Genomic DNA, 25,687 nt, shown 5'->3' on the forward strand with positions numbered 1-25,687 from the left:
AGATAGGTGGCTCAGTGGGTAAAGAACTGGTCCTGGAGTCAGGAGGAACTGAGTTCAAATCCAGCCTCAGAAGCTTAATACTTACTGACTGTAACCCTGGGGCAAGTCACTTAAACTCAAATGCTACAAAAAAAAAAATAGTATCAGGGTAACCAAAGTTCAAAAGGAACTGAGGTGGGTGAGGAAAGATAATGCTAAGAAGTGTCTTTTTTCCCCCCTCTTGGTAGGATTGGGGAATAAGCTGGGATCAAATAAGGATAATACTGTAGATGGGGGTGGAGTAGGGTGGGGTAAGATTAGGACCATAGTTACTAACAACAGAGAGAAGACAGCTTTTCTCCATTCTTACTTTGCCTCTGTTTTCTCTGCCAACAACCTTTGGACTGCAAAGGACACAGTTCGGGTGAGCCTTGAACTGGAGGGCCTCCTAGGGGGCGGTGACGAAAGGTGGAACTTTTGATTATGACAGAGTTGTATTATATCAGAGTGGTATGTTGCTTTGCCATTTCATAAGGGCTTTTCATGTATCTTATCTCATTCGATCTTTGCCACAGACTTGCGAGGTTGGCAGGGCGATGATTATCATCATCACTTTATACATGAGAAGGCAGGGAGAAGGGAAGTTGTCTACCCAGTGAATCTGTGGTAAAGCTCTGCCCCTTGTTCCATACTCTGCAGCTTCCTAGGGTGGGTCATGGCAGGGTCCAGGGGAGCTAGGGGCAGGATGAAGCCTAAGAGTGGGAGGATGAAGGTGTTAGCAAGAGAGAAGAGCGCCCCGAAGCCTAGCTTTGCCAGACCATCCTGTACATCTCCAGTGCTGTGACTCACTGGCTATCCTGAAACCCAAGTCGGTGAACAGCCAGGGCAGAAATACATTGGGAATGGTATCTCTCCCACAGGAAATGTCCTAGGTTCACTCCATGGCCTTGTATGGTCAAGCCTGGCCTGGGCAGACAAATGTCCAGGGAATTCTCTGAGGTAACATCTGATTCCTGACTAAGCTAATGAGTGTTGCAGGGAGGGCACAGACAGGGAAGCTGGTACTGAAGGCAGGAACAGTCATAGACCTCCCACTTTCCAGACCCTATCTCTGGTTGACTTGTAACTCCCTGAGCCTGAGGAACCCCAGTTTATTATGAGAGCCAGCTGTGTGGCTACATGGTGCCCCCTGCTTCCTCTCACTCTTCACTGGGTCATGGGGCGGTGGCTGAGATGACCAATCAGGCTCACAAAGGCATTAAGGTTCAGATGGTCAGATTTCTCCTCACAGGTCTCTGGGGACAAGGCCCAGCTGTCCAGTGAAAAAGGGCAAGGTAATGGAAGAACACAGCAGGGAGAAATATGATGCACCTAGCTGGGAATACTGAGGTAGTCGAATCATAATCACTTACATGTCTGCAGGACTTGAAAGTTTATGAGGCACGTTAAAATAGCCCTGTGAGGTAATCAGTACAGGAAACATCCCCATTTTACAGATGAGGGAACTGAGGGACAAGTATCTTCTCGGAGGTCATATGATTTATAAATTATTTTAATTTGAGGGCAGGTGTCCTGAAACTGCCCCTGTGATTGAATCGGCTTAAAAAAGACATTTCTAACTCAAGGTATAATAATGCAATTAATACCTTCCTGGCATCTCTGCCACAAGGGCATACACACTTTAGCTCCCATCTGCCTTCCCAGCCTCAACTCACAGTGCTTCCTTCCATTCATTCCCTCTTCCAGCTAAATGGGACTCCTTGCCACTCCCTGTCCCTGTCCCGCCAACTTCTAAATCTTTGTATTTGCACATACTGATCCCCACTCCTCCCCTTACCTGGGATAGACTCCCAGCCTCATTTCCCACTCTTTGAAATCTTTTCTACCTTCAAGTCCCAGCTTAAATACTTTCTTCTCCAAGATGCCTCCCTGATTACACCACCCTCCTTGAATCTCCCAGGGATCATGAATTTTATCACATTTGTACTATAGTTATCTGTGGACATATCTCCCACTCTTTCTATTAGACTGGAAGTTCCTTAAAGGAAGGGTTTGTGTATGATTTCATCTTTGTATTCTTGGAGCTATCAAGGAGCTTTGCATGTAATGCTTACTCATTAATAAAATAATGCTTAATATATGTTCAATTGAATCATGAGTTTATAGATGAGGAAATTAAATTGGGAGGGGGTGTTGTAGAACCATTTGTCAGGGATTCTAAGTCAGGTGAACCAGATCAGAATCTCTTAACCTGGGGTCCAGGATAGAAAAAAAGCCACATTTTAATTTTCACTATAATTTCTAACTGAAATTTAGCATTTTCTTCAATTATGAATGCAACAAATATTGTTCTGAGAAGGAACCTCTAGGCATTACCAGAGTGCCGATGGGGTCCATGGCACAAAAAAGGTTAAGATACCCCTCCCCACCCAAGACCAGAGGATCTCTGAAGTTCCTTCATGATTCTATGAAACTGAGACTCAGAGAGCCTGACTGACTGAGGCATGTCTTGAATCTAGGTCATAGAACCCTAGACTGGCAGAACTGAAAGGTGGTGTTCAAGATGTAGTCTAACCCCTTCATTTTATAAATTAGGAAACTGAGGCCTGGTGAGATTAACTGATTAAGTGGTAGAATCAGAACCCAGGGCTCTTGGTTATTTAGTTCAGCTGTTTTTCATAATACCATGCTATGTCCTGCACAGGTCAAGAGGGGGACAGCTTGACTTCATCTGACATGAAAGACTCACTGCAAACCTTCCCCCATAGCACTGGGGTCGCTGTCTGAGACACAAGTGCCTAAGCCCAGGAGGATATCTCATAGTCACAGAGCAAAGCCTGGTTTCCTGGTGAGGAGGCTCCTCAGGGCTCCTTTCATGTCCTTGTTCCTTAGGCTATAAATGAAAGGGTTCAGCATAGGAGTGACCACAGTGTACATCACCGCTGCTGCTGTGTCCTCTTGGACTGTGTGAGTGGAGGTGGGGCTAAAATACACTCCAATGAGTGTTCCATAGAACAGAGACACCACAGTGAGGTGGGAACCGCAGGTGGAGAAAGCTTTCCACTTGCCACCCACAGATGGGATCCTCAGCACTGCCATGAAAATACGAGTGTAGGAGATCAGGATGCCAATGAATGGGGTGATAATTGGAAGTGCTCCCACGGTATAGACCATCAGGTCATTGATGAAGGTGTCTGAGCAGGCCAACTTCAGGAGGGGACTGAGGTCACAGAAGAAATGAGGGATTTCATTATGGCCGCAGAATGAGAGTTGGGTCAGCAAGATGGTATGGGTTAGAGCATTAATGAAGGCTGAGAACCAGGACACTGTGAGCAGAAGGGCACAGACCTTTGGAGTCATGACTGTGCTGTAGTGTAGGGGGGCACAGATAGCCACATAGCGGTCATAAGCCATGGCGGTGAGGAGGAAACTGTCTATCCCAGCAAACCAGATGAAGAAGAATACTTGTGTCAGGCACCCAGAGTATGGAATCATCTTATCCCCAGATACATGATTTGCCAGCATTTTGGGTACAGTGGTGGATGTGAAGCAGATGTCGTACATGGGAGTGTGGAGGTGAGAGTCAGTTCTGATGGCCAGTATGATGAGCAGATTCCCCAGCCCTGTGATCAGGTACATAAGCAGGAATACCAGAAACAGGATTCTTTCCTGTTCTGGCTGGTCTGAAAGTCCCAGGAGGATGAACTCAGAGATTCTAGAATGATTTCCTTCTTCCATATTTCTATTGGGAAGCACATGTGGGAAGGAGATGAAAAAATAATTAAAAACATTTAATTGAAAAGTGTTCTCATGATGAAGTATCAGTTCTAATTCATTAAGTTTCAATCAATCAATTAATCAATAAGCATTTATTAAACACCTACTATGTCCTGGTCACTGGTGACACAAAACAAGAAATGAAATAGTTCTTGCTCTCAAGCAATTGACATTGTTTTAGGGGAGACAAGTTATTTTATTTTATTACTTTGCTTTTTGGAGGTGGAGGGGAAAACAATTGGGGTTAAGTGACTTGCTCAAGGTCACATGGCTAGTTTTGTGTTAAGTGTCTGAGGCTGGATTTGAACTCAGGTCCTCCTGACTCCAGGGCCGGTGCTCTATTCACTGCACCACCTAGCCGCCCCACAGGAGACAAGTTATTCAAATGTACATATATGTCTATATAGGTGAATAAACATAAATGTAGGGGTTTAGATAGTTTGGCAGGCAGGTCTCTAGAAGTTGGAGGTTTAGGAAAAGCTTTGTATAGGAGGTATAGCGCACGGTCTTGAAAGAAGTAAGTGATTCTGTGAGGCAAAGGTGAAGAGAAAAACATTCTAGGTCAGTGTGGATACAGATTGAGACCCTCAATGAAAGGGAAGGCCAGTTTGGCCAGACTGTAGAATGTAGGAAGGGGAGTATTGTATGATGCTGGTGGAAAGATAGGCTTAGGTCAAGTTGGGAAGGTTTTTCAATGTCAGAGGTTTATAATCTACCCTAGTGTAAGAGGTATGGTGTATGCTCAGTTTGGGAGGCAGCTAGGTGGCTCAATGGATAGAACACTGGGCCTGGAGTCTGGAAGACCTGAGTTAAAATCTGGCCTCAGATACTCACTAGTTGTGTGACCCTGGGCAAGTCACCTAACCTCAGTAAAACCCCATGGACAGTATGGATGTGCTATGGTCCAAGGGGTTATGAAGAGTTAAGACACAACTGAATAATAATAATGATCAGATTTCTCCTTCTTGGGGGGAATGGATACACAAAGCATGTCTGGCTCCAGCCCAATGCATGGAATTTTGGGAACCAGTTTCTGGCTAGGGGTGATGGAAGAACTTGACTTGTATGATAATAAAAAGGTTTTTAATTGGATGCACGTCCAGAAGAACTGATGACTCAGATGTTGCTGAGCCAAAACTGAGTATACAAAAGGGGCAGCTGTCTGCTATGTCAATATTTTTTCTTTGTGTCTGCCAGAGAGGCAGGAGTACTTTGAGTTGTCTTCCTACAAGGAGGAAGGAATTTTCTGACCAATCTGAGTAATGTTAGATATGAGCACATGACTACACGTGACTCTCTCTGTCTCTTTTGTGCTTGCTTACTTGGAATGACTGAGCACTTTAAGAAAGATGTGCACATGCAATGATTTTGTGAGTATTTCAAGGTCTTCTAGTCCTCTAGGCATCCAAGCATAAAGGTGGAGGAAAAAGTTCCAGAAATACCAGACTAGTAGAGCAGCCCAGCCCAGCAGAGGAGGGCTCTGATTCTTCAGAGGAACATTTGGTCCAGCAGATCACCCTCACATGGCTACATATTGCCCTGTTAAACAGAGATGTCATATCCTTTGAGGAGCCAGCCTAGATGAGCATCCCTCATCGAAGCCATGAGCTATGGTGAACTTCCATTCTCTAATTTTATGCCTTAATGTCATTGTGCTTCAACTTAATGTCTAGCCCCCCTGTGGACTCTGTGTATATTTGTGGGAGAGTGTGCCCCAGGATTCTGGGGGAAATGTTTTGGAGCAGTTATTCTTACTGTGTTGTTGTTAAGTAGTTTAGTCATATCTGACTTTTCATGAGCACAAGGTTTTGTGTTTTGTTTTGTTTGTTTTTTTGGCAAATCTAATGGAGTGGCTTGCCATTTCTTTCTCCAGGGCCCTCATTTTGAGGGAGGCAAACAGAGGTTAAGTGACTTGCCTAAGGTCACATAGCTACGAGGTGTCTGAGGCCACATTTGAACACAGGTCTAAAAATAGAAAGGTGGAATTGGGATGTGTATTACTGGTTAAGATGGTGTCTGCTAATGGGTTTAGGAATATGTACACACATATATACATGTACAGTGTATATATGTGTATATATGTACATATACAAGATACACATTAATATAATAGGATACAACATGACATACAATATGTCATGCCATATCATGCTGTGTCATGTCACATCACATAACAAAAAAATAACATGACAAAATAGGATATATGACATGACATAACATAATATGATATGATATATGCAACATGACATATATGATAAGAATATATCATATCATATCATTTTAGACATGATGAGCTCTTGGCCGTGGGCACAGTGTGCCTAATAAGAACTAATATAATATACATATTTGCTCAGAGTCTTGCAAATCTGGTCCAGAGGGCTATAAATGGAAAATAGAATTTGCCTTGGCTAAAGTATTGCATCGACAGGTCATCATGATACAGAAGTAACCCTGGGTCCCAAAGGTGTTAACTAGGACGAGGTGACCAGGGCTTTTTCCATGATGCCAAATTTTCGAGGACGCTTACATTTTTTTCCAGTAGCATAGAAACAACTGAGGTTAGCACCTAGGACGCAAGAATGAGTAGTTAAAATAAAACACTACCAGGCAGCTTGTGCTTCCTTTCCTTTGACTGCCTCTTTCTACTTGAGTTTCCCCCAACTCTTCCTACTCCAGCTTTTCAAATGAATTTTCTTTCAAAGTTTACTTAAAGTTTTTGAATGAACAAAACCAATGAAGCTGTATCTATGCAGGGTAGAAGCTCAGCTTCATACTTCAACTTCTGACTGCCAGGGTTAACTCTCTCTTGATTCCATACCCAGTTCTCTTTTCTGCTGCCATGGGTTACTCTTCTCAGAACTACTTCTACTCTCTGTCTTTTGGCCTGCTCCCCTATGGGTGCGGTGTCTCCTACTTTGCTGGCTGATGGGGTAGAGGAGAGGAGAAAGACTGTTCTACTCAGGTTCTTCCAGCATTCATTGTTTTCTTTGCTGTTGCCTGGATTCACAGTCGTTGAAGCTGCTTCATGTCCTGACATTGTCTCCAGATTTGATAAATCAGGTTTTATAAGATCAACTGTGCAATAAATCTTTAACTTGAGCCAGAGGAGGCAATTGGAAAACTGCCCACTTCATTGCATCAAGCTTGAATGAAGACTTAGCTACACCTCATATAAAGGGAATAAAGAGTGTAATTAAATGCATCTTGACACTTCATTAAAAAACCTCACCACTTTTGTCTCTGCTGTGTGTGTGTGTGTGTGTGTGTATGTGTGTGAAATCAATTAATCACTGGTAACCTGTCCCCCTCTCATTTACAAAATGAATACAAGGTAGTCTTGGAAGGGAGGAGAACAGGAAAGGTTTCATGAAGAAGGGGGCATGTGAAGGAAACCAGAGATTACAAGAGGTGGAAATGAGAAGGGAGTCCCTTGCAGGCAGGGGGGACTGCTAGTGTAAAGGCATAGAGAGGCATGAAGATGGGAGATAGAATACTGTGAGCCTGGAACAGCAAGTAGACCAATGTGCCACAGAATGTATGGAGGCAGTAATGTGTAAGAAATCTGGAAAGACTGGAAAGACAGAAAGGGTAAGATTATGAAGAATTTTCAATGCAATTTTTCACTTTTAAAAGTCTGGCATAAGACATATAAGAAATGGACACAGATATGTAATACCAAGTTTAATTTTTCTAATAGATAAGTGGTGTAAGGAAATGAACTGCTTTCAGAAGAATTTTAAACCACAAATGACCACATGAAAACATATCCAAACTCATGAATAATAAGAGAAATACAAATGGAGACAATTCTGAGCTTTTACATCACACTATAAGTTGACAAAAATAACAGTGGTATGAGGGATATATGAAAATAAGTATGCTGATAGGGAAAACTGAAGGGCTCAAATCATTCTAGATTTCAAATTGGATTTATGAAAAAAAGTGACTAAACTGTTCCTTTGACCTTTGACCCAGAGATCACACTACTGGTCATGTTTCCTAAAAAAGTAAAAGAAAAAGGTCCAATAGATACCCAAAATTATTCATAATTTGTAAATAATTTTATATTTATAATTTTAATAATACTATATGTATATATATTATGTAATTTTATACATAGTAGCAAAGACCTGGGAAAGAAAGTAGGTTCCTATTGACTGGAGAATGACTGAAAAAAACCATAGTATACATGAGGAATTATATAATAAATGATAAAGATAAAGAATTTGAGAAAAGTGGGAAGAGTTGTATGAACTGATACAGAATGAAATAAGCAGAGACAAGAGCAATATACACACACTACAACAATGTGAATGAAAATATCACTTAAAAGGATATCAAATGCTGAGTAATGTGAAAACGAATGAAGGTGGTGGTGTGTTATGGAAAGATAATACTGCACTAGGATCTAGAGAAGGCCAGATTGGCCACTCAAAATGTTAAGTAAGAACAATGATGAAGAAAACTCACAGAGGAGAAACCTATAAGCTTCTTTATTTGTTCAAGGCTGAACTAAAAGAATGCCAGAATCCTGTGGAAGCTCTGAGCAGAGACAAACTGGAGTAAGCAAAAGGTAGAGGTGTAACAGGTATGAACCCAGAACAGAAGACAAGTTATGGCAGGAGGTAGCCTGTACTAGGGCTAGAGCAGGAAACAGGGCCAGACCAATATCTAGGTAGCAGAGCACCCAGCAATCCCTGCCCAAGACATAAGAGGAAACAGATCCAAGTCAGCATCCAGGCCAGTCAGGGCTCAGGCAGCCTCCATTTGATCCAGAGCAAAAAAAAATGAGGCCAGACAAGCATCTGTCCAGCTCAGTGCCCAGCCAATCCATGTCCTGAGCTTCAAAGAGAGACACAGGAGGAGAAAAGGCCACTGTAACAACTGGGAAGCAAAGTACTTGGAGGCCTGCTACCACCACAATCCCCAGTTGGGGACCGTCAGGTTCATGACCAGGGATGGAGTCAAATATAGGTTTGGGATTGCATAAGGATAAGGAGACATAGTAGGGGCCAAGGTCAAAGCTTAAGTTAAGCAAAAACCCAGGAATTCCTCCACAATATGAGACTTAGTCTTAGCTACTGCATTCAGGATCAAGTAAAGATTGCTCATACCACCCTAGAGTATGGTAAAAAACAGAGTCTGATCCAAGCATAAAGTCCTAATCCAGAAACTGAGACTGGAGATGTGAATAAACACAGGACAATACTGAACACAGTGAAGACATACTATGGACTGATAGAAAAGAATATTCTGGTCACAAAGACTATAAAAGTACCAGGGCAAAATGAATGTTACATTTATGACATTAACATTACAAAATGTAATAATGTTAAATGAAAAAACAACTAGGGATAAAAGAATGGAAAAGTGATAGCTTAAGAAGGATAGTAGGAAAGCTTGCCTGAGAATTTAAATCCCTAAAAATTAGAATGGAACAAAAATACATCAATGACTCATTAAGACAGTAAGAAATATTAAAATAAAATCAAATTATTGAAAAATAAGAAAAAAATGTAAGGTATATATTGTCAAAAACAGCTGAGTTAGAAAACGGGAGAAAGAGAGAGAATCTAAGAATCATTAGACTACCTGAAAATCATGACAAAAAAAGCCTGGATGCCATCTTTCATAAATAAGTAAGTCATGAATAAAAATGACTTTTATCTATTAGGGCAAAGTGAAGATGGAAAGAATCCACTGATCACCTTCTGAGAAAACCTCCAGAGAAAAAGTAATAGGAATGTCATAGTCAAAATCCAGAGTTCTCATACAAAAGAAAAAAATATTTCTGAGCATCCAGTGGTTTAAGTACCGAGGACATAACACACAGAAATAAATGAACAGAATAGCATAGTATTTGAAATATCATGGTCGGAATTGCTCAAGATCTGGCAGCTTTTTTTTTTTTTTAATAAATGAGAGATCTTAGAAGGCAATATTCCAAAAGCCAAAAGGGATAGGTGTATCCTTTTGGGTAAGAAATAACTTACCCAAAGAGTAACTTACCTTTCAAAGCTGAATATAATCATGCAGGGGAAAACACGGATCTTTAATAAAGTAAAGGACTTCCAGGTATTTCTGATGACAAGACTAGAGTTCAGTAGAAACTTTGAAATATAAACACAAAGATTCAAGAGAAACCCATAAAAATAAATTTATTTGAACAATTAGGAGGGGCTGTATGATGATGGTAATGCTAACGTTCTAAGAGGGAAAAGTAATGTGTTGCTTCAGAATCAGTATCAAGGCAGTTAAATGAGACTGGGGGTGGGTTGGTTCTGTTCTTGGGGTTTTAGGAGGGTAAAAAGAATGGAGAATAAGGAAGAAGAAACGAGGAAGACAAGGGTGGGACTTGTTATTTCTTATAATTGAAGTGCATAAGAAAAAAGAGTATACGAACATGGAAGAAAGACTGGGGAAATTGTTATCAGATAAACCTCACTTTTATCTGAACGTACTGAAAATTAGTTGGATATTAAATAATTTACTCCTAAAGAACAGATTTGTCAAATACCAAATCATAGAAATAGTAAGAATTATGATTTAAAAAATGACAATGAGACGATGCACCAAAACTTATGGGATGTAACTAAACTATTCCTTATGGGAAAATGGACAATCTCTAAATGGTTTCATCAACAAAAGACAAAAAGATTAATGAATTGGTCATACAATGAAAAACAAACCTGGAAAAGCCCTAAACCACAATCTCCAACTAAATATCAACATGAAAATTCTGAAAATCAAAGAAGAGATGACAGATTTGAAATCAACAATGAAGAAAGGCTATTGAACTGATAAGTAAAATCAAAGCTTTTTTTTCTCCAGATGGAATAAATTGATAGTCTTTCTGGAAAATTCAAAAGTATTAACTAAAACTAATTGCAACAACTAATAACTTCAATAAAGTTGTAGGATATAAAAAATGCATGTTAGTTATTAGCATTTCTGCATAGCACCAACAAAACCCAGCAGGAGTAGTTAGAAAGAAAAATTCCATTAGAAAAAAATTATAAAATATGTAAACTATTTGGGGGTCCACTTACCAAAACACATACAGGTACTTATCAAATTAGATTGCAAAACATTCATTACAGGATAATTGGAAAAGAAATAATTGAAAAAATATTAATTATTCCTACCTAGGCTCTGCTAATATAATAAAAATTAAATTATTTATTATTTTATCATAAATTCAATAATATAAATAAAATAACATAAATATTATTTATTATTTATAAAATAAAAATTATCTCAATTATTTTACCTTTTTAGTGTCATAGAAATCAAACTGCCAAAGAATTACTACATAGAGCTAGAAAATATGAACAAAATTCATCTGGAGGAACAAAAGGTCAACCAGACAACTGGTTGATTCACATCTTCCTACAGTCTGCTGAAACTCTAGCACCTTCTTCAGAAGAACAATTTTATGGACTCCCTTGAGGTTGTGCAGCTGATTCTTTTGTATTCAACTAAGGGATTTTATATTTATGTCACTTAAATTTCATCCCATTAGATTTATCCCATTGTTTCTGGTCTGTCAAGAGTTTTTAGATTCTGTTTCTGCCATCAGCATGCTCTTCCCCTGAAGTTTCTTGTCATCTATACATTTGGTAAGTGTGTACCATCTATACCTACATCCAAGTCATTGATAAAAGTATTGACTGGAATAGGACTGAGGACATAGTGCTCTCCATCAGGATCTGTAGAGATGTTCTGCTAAGGGATGGATTGGACTACAGACCTGTATGGTATCTTCAGCTATCAAGTTGCTAAAAATTATTCTAAATCAATGGAGAAGGAAGAGGTTCTCTTAGGGCAGCATGGTGGCACAGAAGAATTATCTTCCTGAGTTCAAATCTGGCCTCAGACACACTTATTAGCTGTGTGACCCTGGGCAAGTCACTTCACCCTATTTGCCTCAGTTTCCTCATCTGTAAAATGAGCTGGAGGAGGAAATGGCAAACTACTCCAGTATCTCTGTCAAGAAAACTCCAAATGGGATCATGAAGAGTTGCACACTACTGAAAATGGTGACTACTCATGGGATACTGCATGAAGTGTTTTTTTTTTTAATTTAGAGATGGGTTAGACCAGAAAACCCACTAGGTCCTTTCCAGCTCTAAGAATGTTTTAATCATAATATCATCATAATCACAGTAGTTGACACATACGGTATTTTAAAGTTAGTAAAATACTTAGCATTCTTTGAGGTTCTGTGAAACATCTGTGCCTTGACACATAGATATTTCAAGTTATTATTTTTCCCATTTCAGAATGATGATACTGAGATTTTAAGAGGTTAAGTGCTTCTACTTCTAAAGCAACTCTTGTATCTGTCCCCTTCTTTCTACTTACTGGCTTCTGCCTTGGCTCAAGAGCTCATTACTTTTTTTTATAGATTCTTGTTATAATCTCCTAATTGATCTCCCTTCCTCCAGTCTCTCCTTTTCCAATCCATCCTCTGCACAGCTGCCAAAGTGTGAATCTTAAAATGTACATTTTCCCTCCTCTTCTCAAATTTCACCTCTTACTTCTAATATAAAATACAAACTCCTCAGCTTGGCATTTAAAACCCTCCACCATATGACTCCTTCCTGCTTTTTCAGTCTCATTTCATATTACTCTCCTCTCATCTTACACCCTCCCTTCTGGTCAAATTGACTGTCTGGTCCCCCGTTCCTGGGATACAATCCCATCTTACCTCTGCCATTTAGAACCCCTAGATTTCTTTAATGCACATTTCAGGGACCACCTCCTACTTGGTGGTTTTCTTCATCCTCTTTCCTGAAATTAATTTGCATCACATTGTATATGCTGGTAAATACTTACCTGTGTGGATGTTTCTCCCTCCATACACAAGAATATAAGCTCATTGTAGGCAGGGACCGTATCACTTTTGGAGCTATGGTGCATAATAGGTTCTTACTGGATATTTGTTGAATTGAATTGTTCACAGTCATTTAGTCAGAAATTTCCACTGGATTTGATCTTGAGTCTTCCAAGTTTTAAATCTAATATTCTTTGCATTATGCCATGTCAACTCTGATCTTTGAGTTGAGGAGTCCCCTTTATTGTTCCTCCCAAGGTTACAGTCATATGACTGTTGATCAATTAATGCTGATTGAACATGTGTTTGGGGGTAAAGGATCTAAGCCTAGCAGAAAGTAAGAAAAGGACTATTTCTTTATTCTTTTCCAGAAATGAACTCCCCCCCCCCCCATTTTACGATTTAGGAAACAGAGGCAGCATTATTTAAGGGAAAGAATGGCATGGAATTCAGGAGATCTGGATTTCAGCCCTACATTTTCAACCAACATGTTTGACCTTTCTTACTTGATACATGAGATGGTTTAACAAATTGTTTTTTTAAGGTCCCTTTTATGTCTGATATTCTACTGTGTGAGTTTCCACCTTGCTCTGATGTTCTAGCTTTCTGTGATTTGTTATCTCAAGTCCTTTCAAGTTCTAATATTTAGCGTTTGATGTTTAAGGGACCTTTAGGCATGAATGTTTGATATTCTAAGATTCCCCTCTGGCCCTTACATTCTACATTCTCAGGATCCTTCTATCTCTTTCCTACCATGTTCTCAAGTCTCTTTCATTTAAAAAATTCTTTATTCTAAGGTCTCTCCTGGCTTTAAATTCTTTTTCCTGAAATAATCTAATCTTAGGTCCTGTCCCCTGATTTTGCAAACAAAATCTTGAGGGCATACCTTCCATGTCAGTGGACATGTGGCAGCTAAGCCAGGACTAAGACCCATTTATCCAAATTCCCTGCAGCCTGCTGCTCATTTTTGTGGCAATGAATCATTGCCCTTTTCCTTCTATGTTACCTACTATGTTACCTCTTCCCTGGATGGGGATAGGACAGTTTAGCATTTTAGAAATGATTACATTCCTACATAAAGGAAAGAAAGCAAAAAACACCCCCAAGAAAATGATTTCTTTCGTACTTCAATGACATATTCACAGGCATACTTGCTCTTAATGTCATATGCGACTCACAAATCTCCAGCCTCTGTGCTTTTGCAATGGCTGTACCCCTTGTCTAGAATGTTCTACTTCTTCATTTGTGAATCTTGGAATTCCGGTTTTCTTCTCAAATTCAGCTCAAACCATTTTTTTTACACAGTACCTATCTTGACACTCCCCCCAGTTAGCAGTCTTGTCTCCTTCCTCCACCAAATAACTTGTAATTATTTTATATCTATTCTGTATATAATTATAGATGTTCACATTCTTTCCTAAGAAGGAAAGCTTATGGAGGGAGAGATGTTTTGATTTATCTTTGTTTCTCCAGCACTCAGCTCAGTGCGTGGCATATAGTAATTTCTTAACAAATACTAATAGCTGGATTGAGAAGGTCTACCTTCTGACATTTTATGTTCTTTGTTCCAAGGTTCCTTCTATTGCCTATGTTCTAAGCTTCCTCTCAGGGCTACCATTCTGTGTTCTATTTTTTAAGGTGCCTTCTAACCCTAAACATTCTAGGATCTGTGTGCTAGAATCTTTTTGGGGTCCAATGGTCTATATTCTTTCCTCTAAGGTATCTCCCAGTTTGAACATTTTGTATTCTGAGATGCTTTTCAGCTTTAAGAAATTATGACTTTATGGTTTTAATTCTTCTTGATCTCAAACATTTTATATGTTAGACTGTAAGATCTTTTCTAGTGCTATTTAAAATCAGCGTCCTGTCAAGTTTTGGCATACCGTGTTCCATGTTCCTAGGGTCTTTCTGTATCAGACATTCTCCTACATTCTCAAGGCTCTTTTAGCACTACATTTTTAAGATTCTATGAGACTCAATTAGAACATTACTTTGTGTGAGAACTCTACCTTGAGATGAATAAAAAGTGCCCTCTGCAGATGCACTTACTTGGGTGTTTGGTCTGGATCTTTTGTTCTGATCCTGAAAAAACCAGCTCTGTTGCCTTTCTTGGTCCCCTTCCCACAGCTGAGAGTTTCAAACAGGGAGTTAGTCCAAGCTGCTGGCTCTTCTAGGAGAAAGTGGGTTTGAGACCTTGGCTGAGGTGGTATGCACCAGAGCAGAAATCTGCTCTTTCCCCTAGGTGGGGTGTGTGGGGATTATTATAGGTGCTTTTACAGGAATTCCCTGAACCCAGGGCCCCAGTCCCTGAGGTTCTTGTTAGAAACAAACACCAAGTAATTGTCCATTCTGTACTCTAGCCCCTTTGGGCCCAGTTTGCTTTCACATAGAACTTGGTCTATGTTGTTCAATTTGTTTTCACAGCACTGCTATTTCAGGAATCCTGAGAATTCTCTGGTTTCTGGAGAATGGGCCTTAGATCTTGGAACATAGAACACCAGAGTCAGAAGAGGTCTTAAACACAATTAGAACTGGGGGACATTAAGATATGCAATATGTGTAACCTTCACGTTAGAGGCTTATTTAAGACATAGCACCACAAATCCAGAGCTAGAAGGGACCTTTACCATCAACTGGTCCTACCCCTCAGGTAGGAAACTGGCACACGGACAAGTTATGATGTTCATACAGCTAGGAAGTAGCAGAGCTAGATTCGAACCCAGAACTTCTGACAACCAATTTAAAGGCTCTGAGAACTCATTACAGATTCTAAAGAAAATACCACCAGTGAGTTACTCTTCCCAATTTTGTCTTTATTTTCTCAGTCACTGAGCAGAGGGCTGCTCCTCTATTGCTGCTCCTTTCCATGTGGAACATTGAATTTCTTGCAATTCATACCTCTAGCAGTTCTCAGTAGTTGTGGCCAGTGCTCCCTGCTACAGATTTTTTTTCACTGTTCTCCACTATGCTACTGTGGCTTATGATTCTTGTCTTCTTCTCAATATTCCAGAAGGTGGCAATAATTCTCTTCCCCAGGAGACTAGATCTCCATCTCCAGAATCCTTGGCAGTCTATGTCACAGCTTGAAGAGCAGCTTTTGCCAAGTAATTCCCATAGTTTGGGGCTGCCTTCAAAGATATTTAAAGGTATAAAGGCATAAGTTATACTTCTTTCTGCCATTATTCATCCCTCCTACTAGATGAATTACTATATATGATATAGAAAGGGATTTACATTTCTTTCTGTACATAGAATTTCATAGCTGGAAGGGACCTGATAACCAACACCATAGAGTTTTGGAGTTGAATGAGACCTTAGCCCGAAAATGACTATCATATCATAGACATAAGAGAATGATGAATATCAGTGCTAGAAGAAAGAACACAGCTTCTGCATCACGTGATCAACAAGTTGGAGGAACAGAAATTTTCTCTGATGTTTACGGACTCTCAAACTTCTTGAAAATTAGGTTATATAGTATGCAAGATAAAACAATTTCAGGTGTCCAATTCAAATGAGGTTAAAACCATAATTAACTAACAATAGAGAAGGCCAATAATTCCTAACTTCTAATGTGCACACTCAACATCCCCTCTCTCAATGCCCATCAAGTCCTTATTCCAACAGGGCTGCACAGAGAGCCATAGGCTTTTAATGGAACAACTTTTGTTGTTCTCAACACAACCCTGTTAACTTATCCCAGTATCCTGAAATTCCAAATAGCAGAAGCCCATTTAGGCTGCTACAGCAGTGAGCCAGTGCTGTGTGAGTCAAAAGAACTCAGAGAATTGGGGAGCAAAAGGAACTGGGACAGCATATGTGTGTGTGTCTATGGAGAACTCCAGGAAGTCTGAGGGAAAGAGCCCACCATCTAGCTGGGGCCAAGTCTGCCCCCTAGAAGTCTTTTGGGGAAAAGTCCTAGACTGGAAAATTGAATTGTTCAATGTGGGAGGAGGCTGAGGAGGCTTTGAGATCCAGCCCCAAAGAAAACTACAGAAAGAGAATAATAAGGTAAAATAAGGAAAAAAAAAGACTGAAATTACTAAAGGTGGTAGAAAGAACAAAACTCAAAGACCTTATAAGTAGATAGATATAAGACAACAGAGAAGATACTGATAACAAAAAGGAATGTGGGGTCCTAATGAGGTAAAAGAATTTGTACATCAGTGAATAAGTATTGTAAGACAAAGAATAATCAATCATTTATGAAGCAGGGAACCTAGAGATTCCCATGAGAGTATGGGACCACAACAGGACATTTCCAAATAGTTTAGAGGAGAAATATGTATTATGAAAGCAGAATTTATGGCCTGCATAGCAGAAGTAACTGGAAGAATAGAAAAACTTGAATCCATAGTGGAAAGTCTAATGAAAGAAATAAAGGAGAGAATAACGTATTGGGAATGCAAATACATGGAAGTGAAGGTCAAACTTGAAGGTGAAAAGTGAAAAGCAATAACACTAAAGTAAGTGTGATCTTCATACAAGTAAAATATTGATCTTGAAGACAGGATAAGTAGAGACAATTTAAGTATTGTAGATTTCTCAGAAGTAAAAATAAAGAAAACCTGAAATGATAATGCAAGCAATAATACAATAAAACTGTCCAAAATTTCCGGACACAGAAAACAAAGTGCTGATTGAAAGAATCCATAACTTGCTTCCAGAGAAAAAACCCCAAAACTCATGTTTCAAACTCAAAGACACACAGTGGATAAAATTTAGCAGTTCCACTAACAACTTCCAGTGACCAGGAGAAAGAATTTCAAATATAAAGTAAAGGAAATTCAAATAACACAAGACTCTTCTGTATCCATCAAAAACAAGAGAAAAGGATGGAATGATGTATTCCAAAGAGCAAAGGAGATCAAGAGCTCAAGGTGACTTACCCTACACATTTGAGCCTAACCATTAGTGAAAAAAAGGACATTCAATAAAAAGATGTTTAAAATATTCCTAGAAAGAAAATGAGACCTGAAGTTATTACTTGCTTCTCAAACACTGAAGACAATAGAAATATAAGAAGAGTAAACAAATACAGCAACCAAGGATATCAGTGACAAAACAATAAATAGAGACCATCAAGAGATTTATTTCAAAATGCATGCAAGAAGATAAGAGTGAAAGCAGAAGTTAAATAGAAATGATGGTGGAGAAACAGTCCTGAAACTTCATGAACTAAGTCTCACAGCACCTCCGTACAGATGAATCAATGATTTTTTTTGCAAGACTAAATTGTAGAATGGGAGGGTGTTTAAAAGTGGGGAGAGGAGGAGATATATAGAGGGGAATATATGATGTATCATAATCAAGTTAAAGGCTTACAATGAAGGTAAACTAGTAGTTAACTGGGAGGGGAAAAAGAGGAGAAGAATTAACCAACAAGACAAAAGCAGTCAAGAAAAAGGAACTAATAAGAAAAACTCCAAAACTAGGGAAAGAAGTGACAAATAGGACTGGGGTGAGAAGAGAACTGATGGGAATAAAATAGAATATAGAATAGAACAAGATAAAATAGCTACTGAGATATAATACTGTACTTCCAGAGGTAGAGAGAAAAATCCTAATTTGGATAAAATAATTTTTTCAAGCAGATGGAGGAAAATATAAACCTAGCACTCACAACTTTAAATGTAAATGAATAAACAATCCCACAAAGTAAGGAAAGAGTAAGATTGGATTAAAAAATACTGCAATCGGTTGTTCATAAGACATACATTTAAAAATAAAATTCACATGTTGTAAAAATTAGGAGCTGGGCAAAAAATTTACTATGCGTTAGGTGAATCTAAAAAGCAAGAGTTTCAGTCAGACAACAGAAACAAACATTTAACATAAATAAGGATAAGCAAAAACATCAGATTATCTTGAATGGAACCATAGACAACAAACAATACCAACATTCAACTTATATCCTCCAAATATCTTACCATCTAAGTTCATAAAAGAATATTTATTGAGCTATAATAAGACATAGAGGAATAGTGATCTGATATTTCTCTATCAATATTTACCCATGTGCTCCCAATGCTTTACCATCTAAATTGATAGGGGAAACTTCTACTGAACTGAAAGAAGATATTTAATGTCACTCTATCAGTTTTAGATAAACCCAACAGAAAGATAAACAAAATGGAATATATAGAACTGAATGAATCACTGGAGAAAATAGAGCTAACCAACATAGCATTTTCTAAAAGAATATATGCATTTATACATGTGGGACTTACACAAAAACTGTTCATATATTTGGCTATAGAGATATTTTAAAGAAACAAAATGCCAAATTTTTTAGAATGCAGCTAATGGAGTCCTCAGTAGAAAAATCATACCCTTCCATTCACACATTAACAAAACAGAAAAAGAAAGAATTGATGAGCTTAATATGCATTTAAAAATTAAACAGTCAACAAATGAACCAACCTAAAATAAGCACAAAAAGAGATATTAAAAATTAAAGAAACAAAGAGAAACAATAAGCTATAAAAATGATAGATAAAACTAAAATCTGACTCTTGAAAAGACTTATAAAATGATAAATCTCTAGCTTATTGGAGTAAAAAGAAGAGGACAGAAAATAAAATCAATAAAATTGTAAATAAACCCAGTGAAATCACAGCAAACCCAAAGGAAACAAAAAGAGTAATTAGGTCCTGTTATTCACAGTTATATATTAACAAAACCAAGAACTTAAATAAAATAGAGTAATACAGTACTTTCAAAAATGTGAAATGCTCAGACTAACAGAAGAGCAAATAGAGATCTTATATAAACTAATTTCAGAAAAAGTAAACATTCATAAAGGAGATACCCAAGGTATTTTAAAAAATTCTCATCTAGATAAATTCACAAGAGAATTCTATCAAATTTTACAAATAATAACAATACTACACAATTTATTCTCAAAAATTTAGAAAGAAAGCACTCAACAAAATTAATTTTATGAGACAAATAAATTCCTAATGCCTAAACCAGAAAAAGATAAAACAAAGAATGAGAACTATAGCCCAGTGTCATTAATGTATATTGGTGAAAAATTTTAAAATAAAATCCTGTCGGACTGCAGTTATTAATCCAAAACCAAAAATTTTGCCAGGATTAATTTATACTTTTAATGCTATATCAATTAAATGATCAAAGGGATATTTTCACAGCTAGTTAAAATAATAACAAAATCAATTAAAAAAGATTTAGAATATCAAGGGAAATTATGAAAAGAAGTAGGGACGAAAAGGGCATAGCATTTTCAGACTTCAAACTATATATGAAGCATCAGTCATCATTGCTACCTGGTATTGGTTAAAGAAAAAAGATAGGTCAATGGAATAAACTATACAGGGGAGAGCCAGAAATGAAGAAATTTAGTAACCCAGTGTTTCATAAACCAGAAAACAGAAATCACTTAGGAAAGAACTCACTATCTAATGAAAAGAAAGTTGTGAAAATTCTAAATCCATCTAGACACTAGAAATTAGGTTTAGATCAGTGACTTACATAATATTCCACGATACATCCTAAATGGATACATGATCTTTTGTTTTTTAAGAACTATTTATTATTTACTTATTTTTAATATTAATTTAAAAATTGTGAGTTATAAATTCTCTCTCTTTAGCCCCTTCCCTACCCACTGAGAAGGCAAGAAATATAAAATCAATTATACATATAAAGTCCTACAAAACATATTTCCAAATTAGACATGTTACAAAAAAGCAAGAAAAATAAAGTGAAAAAATGTATGCTTCAATGTGTAATAAGAGTTTATCATTTCTTTCTTGGGAGGTGGAAAACATTTTAAAATCTGAGTCTTTTGGAATTATCTTACATCATTGTATTGATTAGAGGAGCTAAGTCTTTCACAGTTGATCATCACTGTAACATTGTTGTTATTGTAGAGAATGTTCTAGTTCTGCTCACTTCACTTTGCATCAGTTCATATAAGTCTTTCCAGGTTTTTCTGAAAGCATCGTGCTTATCATTTCTTATAGTACAATAGTATTCTATCACAGTCACATACCACAATGCTCAGCCATCCCCCAATTGATGGGCATCCCCTCAGTTTTCAATTCTTTGCCACTGCAAAAAGTTGATAACAAGATTTTTTGTACATATTGGTCCTTCTCCTTTTCTTTAATCTCTGGGATACAGACATAGTAGTGATATTGTTGGTTCAAAGTATAATGCTCAGCTTTATAGCCTTTTGGGAATAGTTCCAAATTGTTTTCCAGAATATTTGAACCAATTCACAAGTCTACCAATAATGCATCAGTGTGCCTATTTTCCCACATGCTTTCTCTCTCATTTGTCATTTTTTCCCCTGTCATTTTAGGCAATCTGATAGGTGTGAGGTATCACTTGAGAGTTGTTTTCATTTGCATTTCTCTAATCATTAGTGATTTAGAGGTATTTTTTCATATGATTATTGACAGATTTGATTTCTTCTTAAAATTTCCTGCTTATGTCCTTTGACCAGTTATTAGTTGGAGGATGACTTATATTTTTTACAAATTTGGCTCAGTTCCCTATATATTTGAGACATGAAACCTGTATAAGAGAAGCTTTCCACAAATTCCCCCTCCCCCCAGTTTCCTGCTTTCATTCTAATTTTGGCTGCATTGGTTTTCCATTTTTACAATATATATTTGCTTCTTGTGATCTTCTCTATATCTTGTTTAGTCATAAACTCTTCCCTTATCTAGAGATTTGACAGGTACATCCCCCTCCCACTCCCCCTATTTACTTATGATATCAACCTTTACATCTAAATCATATATGGTGTGAAAGGTTGATCTATGCCTAGTTTCACCAAACTGCTTTCCAGTTCCCCAGTAATTTTTGTCAAATTCTTAGTTCTTGACCCCAAAAGACCGGATATTTGGATTTTCAAATACTAGATTACTATGGTTATTTACTACTATATTTTGTGTACCTTATTGATTCCACTGGTCCACCATTTTATTCTTAGCTAGTACCAGATAATTTTGATGATTAACCCTTTGTATAGTTTGAAATTTGGTGCTGCTAGGTCACCTTATTTTGAATTTTTTCATTGATTACCCTGATATTCTTGACCTTTTGTACTTGCAGATGAATTTTGTTATTATTATTTTTTCTAGATCTATAAAATAAATCTTTCATAGTTTGGTTGGTATGGGACTGAATAAATTAATCAATTTAGGTAAAATTTCCATTTTAAAAATTATATTGACTTGGAGGAACCATGAATTTCTCCAACTGTTTAGAGAAATATCTATAATATTTCTCCAATTGTTTATTTCTATCTTTATTTTGTGAAAGGTGTTTTGTAATTGTGTTTATAAGGTTCCTGAATTTGTCTTCACAGGTAGACTCCCAAGTATTTTAAATTGTTTGTAGTTATTTTAAATGGAATTTCTCTTTCTAACTCCTCCTGCAGGGTTTTGCTGACCATATATAGAAATGTTGATGGTTTATGCAGATTTATTTTATATCCTGCAATTTTGTTAAAGTTGTTAATTGTTTCAACTAATTAATCAACTAATTTTTCAGTTGATTTTCTGGAAATTTCTAATTATGCCATCATATTGTCTGCAAAGAGTGATAGTTTTGTTTCCTTGTTGCCTATTATTATTCTTTTACTTTATTTTTCTTGTCTTATTGCTATAACTAGCATTTCTAATACAATATTGAATATAGTCATAGTAATGGATATCCTTGCTTTAGCTCTGATCTTATTGGGAAGGCTTATAGTTTATCCTCTTTACAGATAATGCCTGTTCTTGGTTTTAGATAGATATTACTTGTCATTTTAAGAAAGAGTTCAATTTCTTGCTTTTCTATGCTCACTATGAGTGTTGCATTTTGTCTAAAGCTTCTTCTGCATCTATTGATAAAATCATCTGATTTTTATTGTTTTTGTAATTGATGTGGCAAATTATACATGTAGTTTTCTTAATATTGAACCATTCCTGCATACCTAGTGTAAATTCCACCTGGTCATAGTTTATGATCTTTGTGATATATTGTTATAATCTCCTTGCTAGTATTTTATTTAAAATTTTTCCATCAATATTTATTAGGAAAATTGGTCTTCAGTTTTCTTTCTCTGTTTCTATTTTCCCTGATTTAGGTATCAAAAACTTATTTTTGTTGCAGATGGAATTTGGTATGATTATTTCTTTACCTATTTTTTTCAAATAGTTCATATAATGTTGCAATTAATTATTCTTTAAATATTTGTCAGAATTCACTTATAAATGCCTTAGGTCCTGGGGATTTTCCCTTAAGGATCTCATTTTTGGCTCGTTCAATTTCTTTTACTAAGATGAAGTTATTTAAGTATTCTTTTAACTCTTCTGTTATTAGTTTTAAAACAAAATATACCCCAGTAAATATTTAACAGGTTTCAAATATCTATTTTTTTAATGGAGGCAGTTAGGCGGTACAGTGGATAGAGTGCTGGGAGTCAAGTTGGGAATATTCATCTTCCTGAGTTCAAATCTGGCCTCAGATACTTACTAGGAGTGGAACTCTGGGCAAGTCACTGTAGTGCCAATGCAATATTTACATTACCATCATGATAAAGACTGTGACTAAAAGTATCACATGATGTTCGATCACAAAATATACCAAACTCTCTAGATAGAGGATAGAACTGAAGCATTTATTTAAATACTAGAAAACTGAATCCCCAAACCAGTGAGCTGATTCCATCATAGCACCAAAGATATTCAGAAGTCATAATAACGTTGAGAGCCACAGCATCCTTCAGCCTTCCCACAAACCAATACAAGATCAATATCTACTCAGGAGCCTATATGACTCATTACCTGATCATCCTCTCTCCCCTATTGTCTGGCTAGCTCTGACCAGCTTCCTGTGGGCTCTGCTTCCTTTCAGCAAACTCCTCCCACCACAGGCTCCATGTGACTATATTTAGCCTATCAGGGGGCAGAGTTTACTTTCAAAGCAGGGGAGGTCTTCAAACTCCTCCTCCAGGTCTATTTGGGGCAAGGAAGATCTCCCACTCCCATTACAGTCACTTAACCTTATTTGCCTCAGTTTCTTCATCTATAAAAATGAACTGGAGAAGTAAATGGCAAGCTTCTGCAGTGTCTTTGCCAAGAACCCCCCAAATGGGGTCACAAAGAATCCAATACAATTGAACAACAATATTTAAAAAAATTACATTCTTTTAGCAACTCAATTTGTAATCTAAGGTACAGATTAAAAGGAAAGTTATTTGTCTAATAGTATTTCTAATACAATGGTTTCTCAGATTAATCATTTTAAGATTTCAAGGGAGAGTGGGGTGGCTAGGTGGCTCAGTGAATAGAGCACCAGCCCTGGAGTCAGGAGGACATGAGTTCAAATCCAGCCTCAGACACTTAACCCTTACTAGCTGTGTGATCTTGGGCAAGTCACTTAACCCCAATTGCCCTGCCTTTCCCCCCCCAAAAAGCAAAAAAAAAAATAAATCCAAGTCTTTCCATGTTTTTCTAAAACAAACAGATCTGAGACACAGCCACCAAAGCTAAGGAAGATATCTCATAGTCATAGAATGAATCCTGGTTTCTTAGTGATGAGCATTCTCAAGGCTCCTTTCATGTCCTTGTTCCTTAGACTGTAGATGAAAGGGTTCAACATAGGAGTGACCACAGTGTACATCACGGTTGCTGCTGTATCTCGTTGGGCTGTGTGGGTAGATGTTGGGTTGAAGTACACTCCAATGATTGTCCCATAGAAGAGACAGACCACAGTGAGGTGGGATCCACAGGTGGAGAAAGCTTTCTGCTTCCCACTCACAGATGAGATCTGTAGTACAGCCATGAAAATGTAAACGTAGGAGATCAGTATTCCAATGAAGGGGACAACTGTTGTCATTGCTCCCATTGTGTAGATCATCAAGTCATTGATGGAGGTATCTGAGCAGGCCAACTTCAGCAGGGGACTGAGGTCACAGAAAAAGTGAGGGATTTCATTGTGGCCACAGAATGAGAGTCGGGTCAGCAAGACAGTGTGTGTCAGGGCATTATTATAGGCCCAAAACCAAGACACTCCTACTAGAAGGGCACAGACCTTCGGAGTCATGATTGTGTTGTAGTGTAGTGGGGCACAAATAGCCACATAACGGTCATAAGCCATGGCGGTGAGGAGGACACTATCCATCCCTGCAAACCAAAGGAAGAAGAATACTTGTGCCAGGCACCCAGCATAAGGGATTGTTCTGTTTTTGGATATGTAATTATTCAGCATCTTGGGAATGGTGGTAGAGGTGAAACAGATGTCGACCAGGGACAAGTTGCTAAGGAAGAAGTACATGGGGGTGTGGAGGCAGGGGTCAGAGTAAATAGCCAGAATGATGAGCAGGTTCCCCAACCCTGAGATCAGGTACATAAGGAGGAACAAGAAGAACAGGATCCTCTCCTGCTCTGGCTGGTCTGAAAGGCCCAGGAGGATGAACTCTGAGACTCCGGACTGATTTCCCCCTTCCATGTGTCTGTTTGGAAGCAAATATGGAATGAAATAAGAATTTAAAACAACCCATTCAAGGTTGATTTGAAAATTTTTGATGACTAAAATCAATAAAAACAGAATTAGAAGAAAAATAGGAAAGTGGGAAAATATGAGAAGTCACATCTCATAGTCAGATCTAAAATAAACAAGAAATTGATAGCATTTTACATAACACAAGGGCCATTCTCCAATTGATAAGATATAAACAAAAAGTTTTCAGAAGAATTATAAGCCATCAATGACCACATGAAAACACACTCCAAATCAATAAAAGGAAGAGAAATGCAAATTAAATAAACTCTGATACCCTGAAAATTGGCAGAGATGAGCAAAAACAGTCATGGTCAGTGCTGGAGAAGCTGTGGGAAAATAGGCATGAGGAAACATTGTTAGTAGGGCAGTGAAGTGATCTACACAGGTTTGTTTTCAATTAGGAATTGTGCAAGAAAAAAGAGTAAGAAAAGGTGAGGTTATGAAGAGCTTTAAATGCCAAACAAAAGAGTTTATATATGTTGGCCATAATAGGAGGTCATTGGAGTTCATTGAGCAGGGGAAGGTCAGATTTTACTTCACAAAAATCACCTTGGTGAGAACAGTGCA

At 37.8% G+C, this 25,687-nt stretch overlaps 2 protein-coding genes across 3 annotated transcripts; both read right to left on the minus strand.

The window, feature by feature from the left end:
* Positions 1-2,802: 2,802 nt before the first annotated feature.
* On the minus strand, positions 2,803-13,526 carry LOC138172367 (olfactory receptor 1f45-like). 2 transcript variants are annotated; one of them, XM_069102127.1, is made up of 2 exons: positions 13,517-13,526; positions 2,803-3,707 (listed from the first exon to the last, which is right to left on the minus strand). In XM_069102127.1, the coding sequence occupies exons 1-2, from the start codon at positions 13,524-13,526 to the stop codon at positions 2,803-2,805; spliced, it is 915 nt and encodes a 304-aa protein (XP_068958228.1). The 2 variants fall into 2 exon arrangements, with proteins under 2 accessions (XP_068958228.1, XP_068958229.1); XM_069102128.1 differs by lacking the exon at positions 13,517-13,526 and having other exon boundaries at positions 2,803-3,720.
* Positions 13,527-24,124: 10,598 nt separating this feature from the next.
* On the minus strand, positions 24,125-25,429 carry LOC138172255 (olfactory receptor 1f45-like). The gene has a single exon (XM_069101947.1). It carries the CDS (start codon positions 25,064-25,066, stop codon positions 24,125-24,127), a length of 942 nt encoding a protein of 313 aa, XP_068958048.1. The 5' UTR covers positions 25,067-25,429.
* Positions 25,430-25,687: the final 258 nt, after the last annotated feature.

This window comes from Petaurus breviceps, unplaced genomic scaffold (assembly GCF_028583685.1).
Source record: "Petaurus breviceps papuanus isolate PSGF00001 unplaced genomic scaffold, PetGlider_PUasm1.0 523, whole genome shotgun sequence".
NCBI classification, from domain to species: domain Eukaryota; kingdom Metazoa; phylum Chordata; class Mammalia; order Diprotodontia; family Petauridae; genus Petaurus; species Petaurus breviceps.

What these genes read in the sequence shown, in the direction of transcription:
- LOC138172255 (XM_069101947.1), bottom strand. Translation starts at nt 25,066, where the DNA reads ATGGAAGGGGGAAATCAGTCCGGAGTCTCAGAGTTCATCCTCCTGGGC.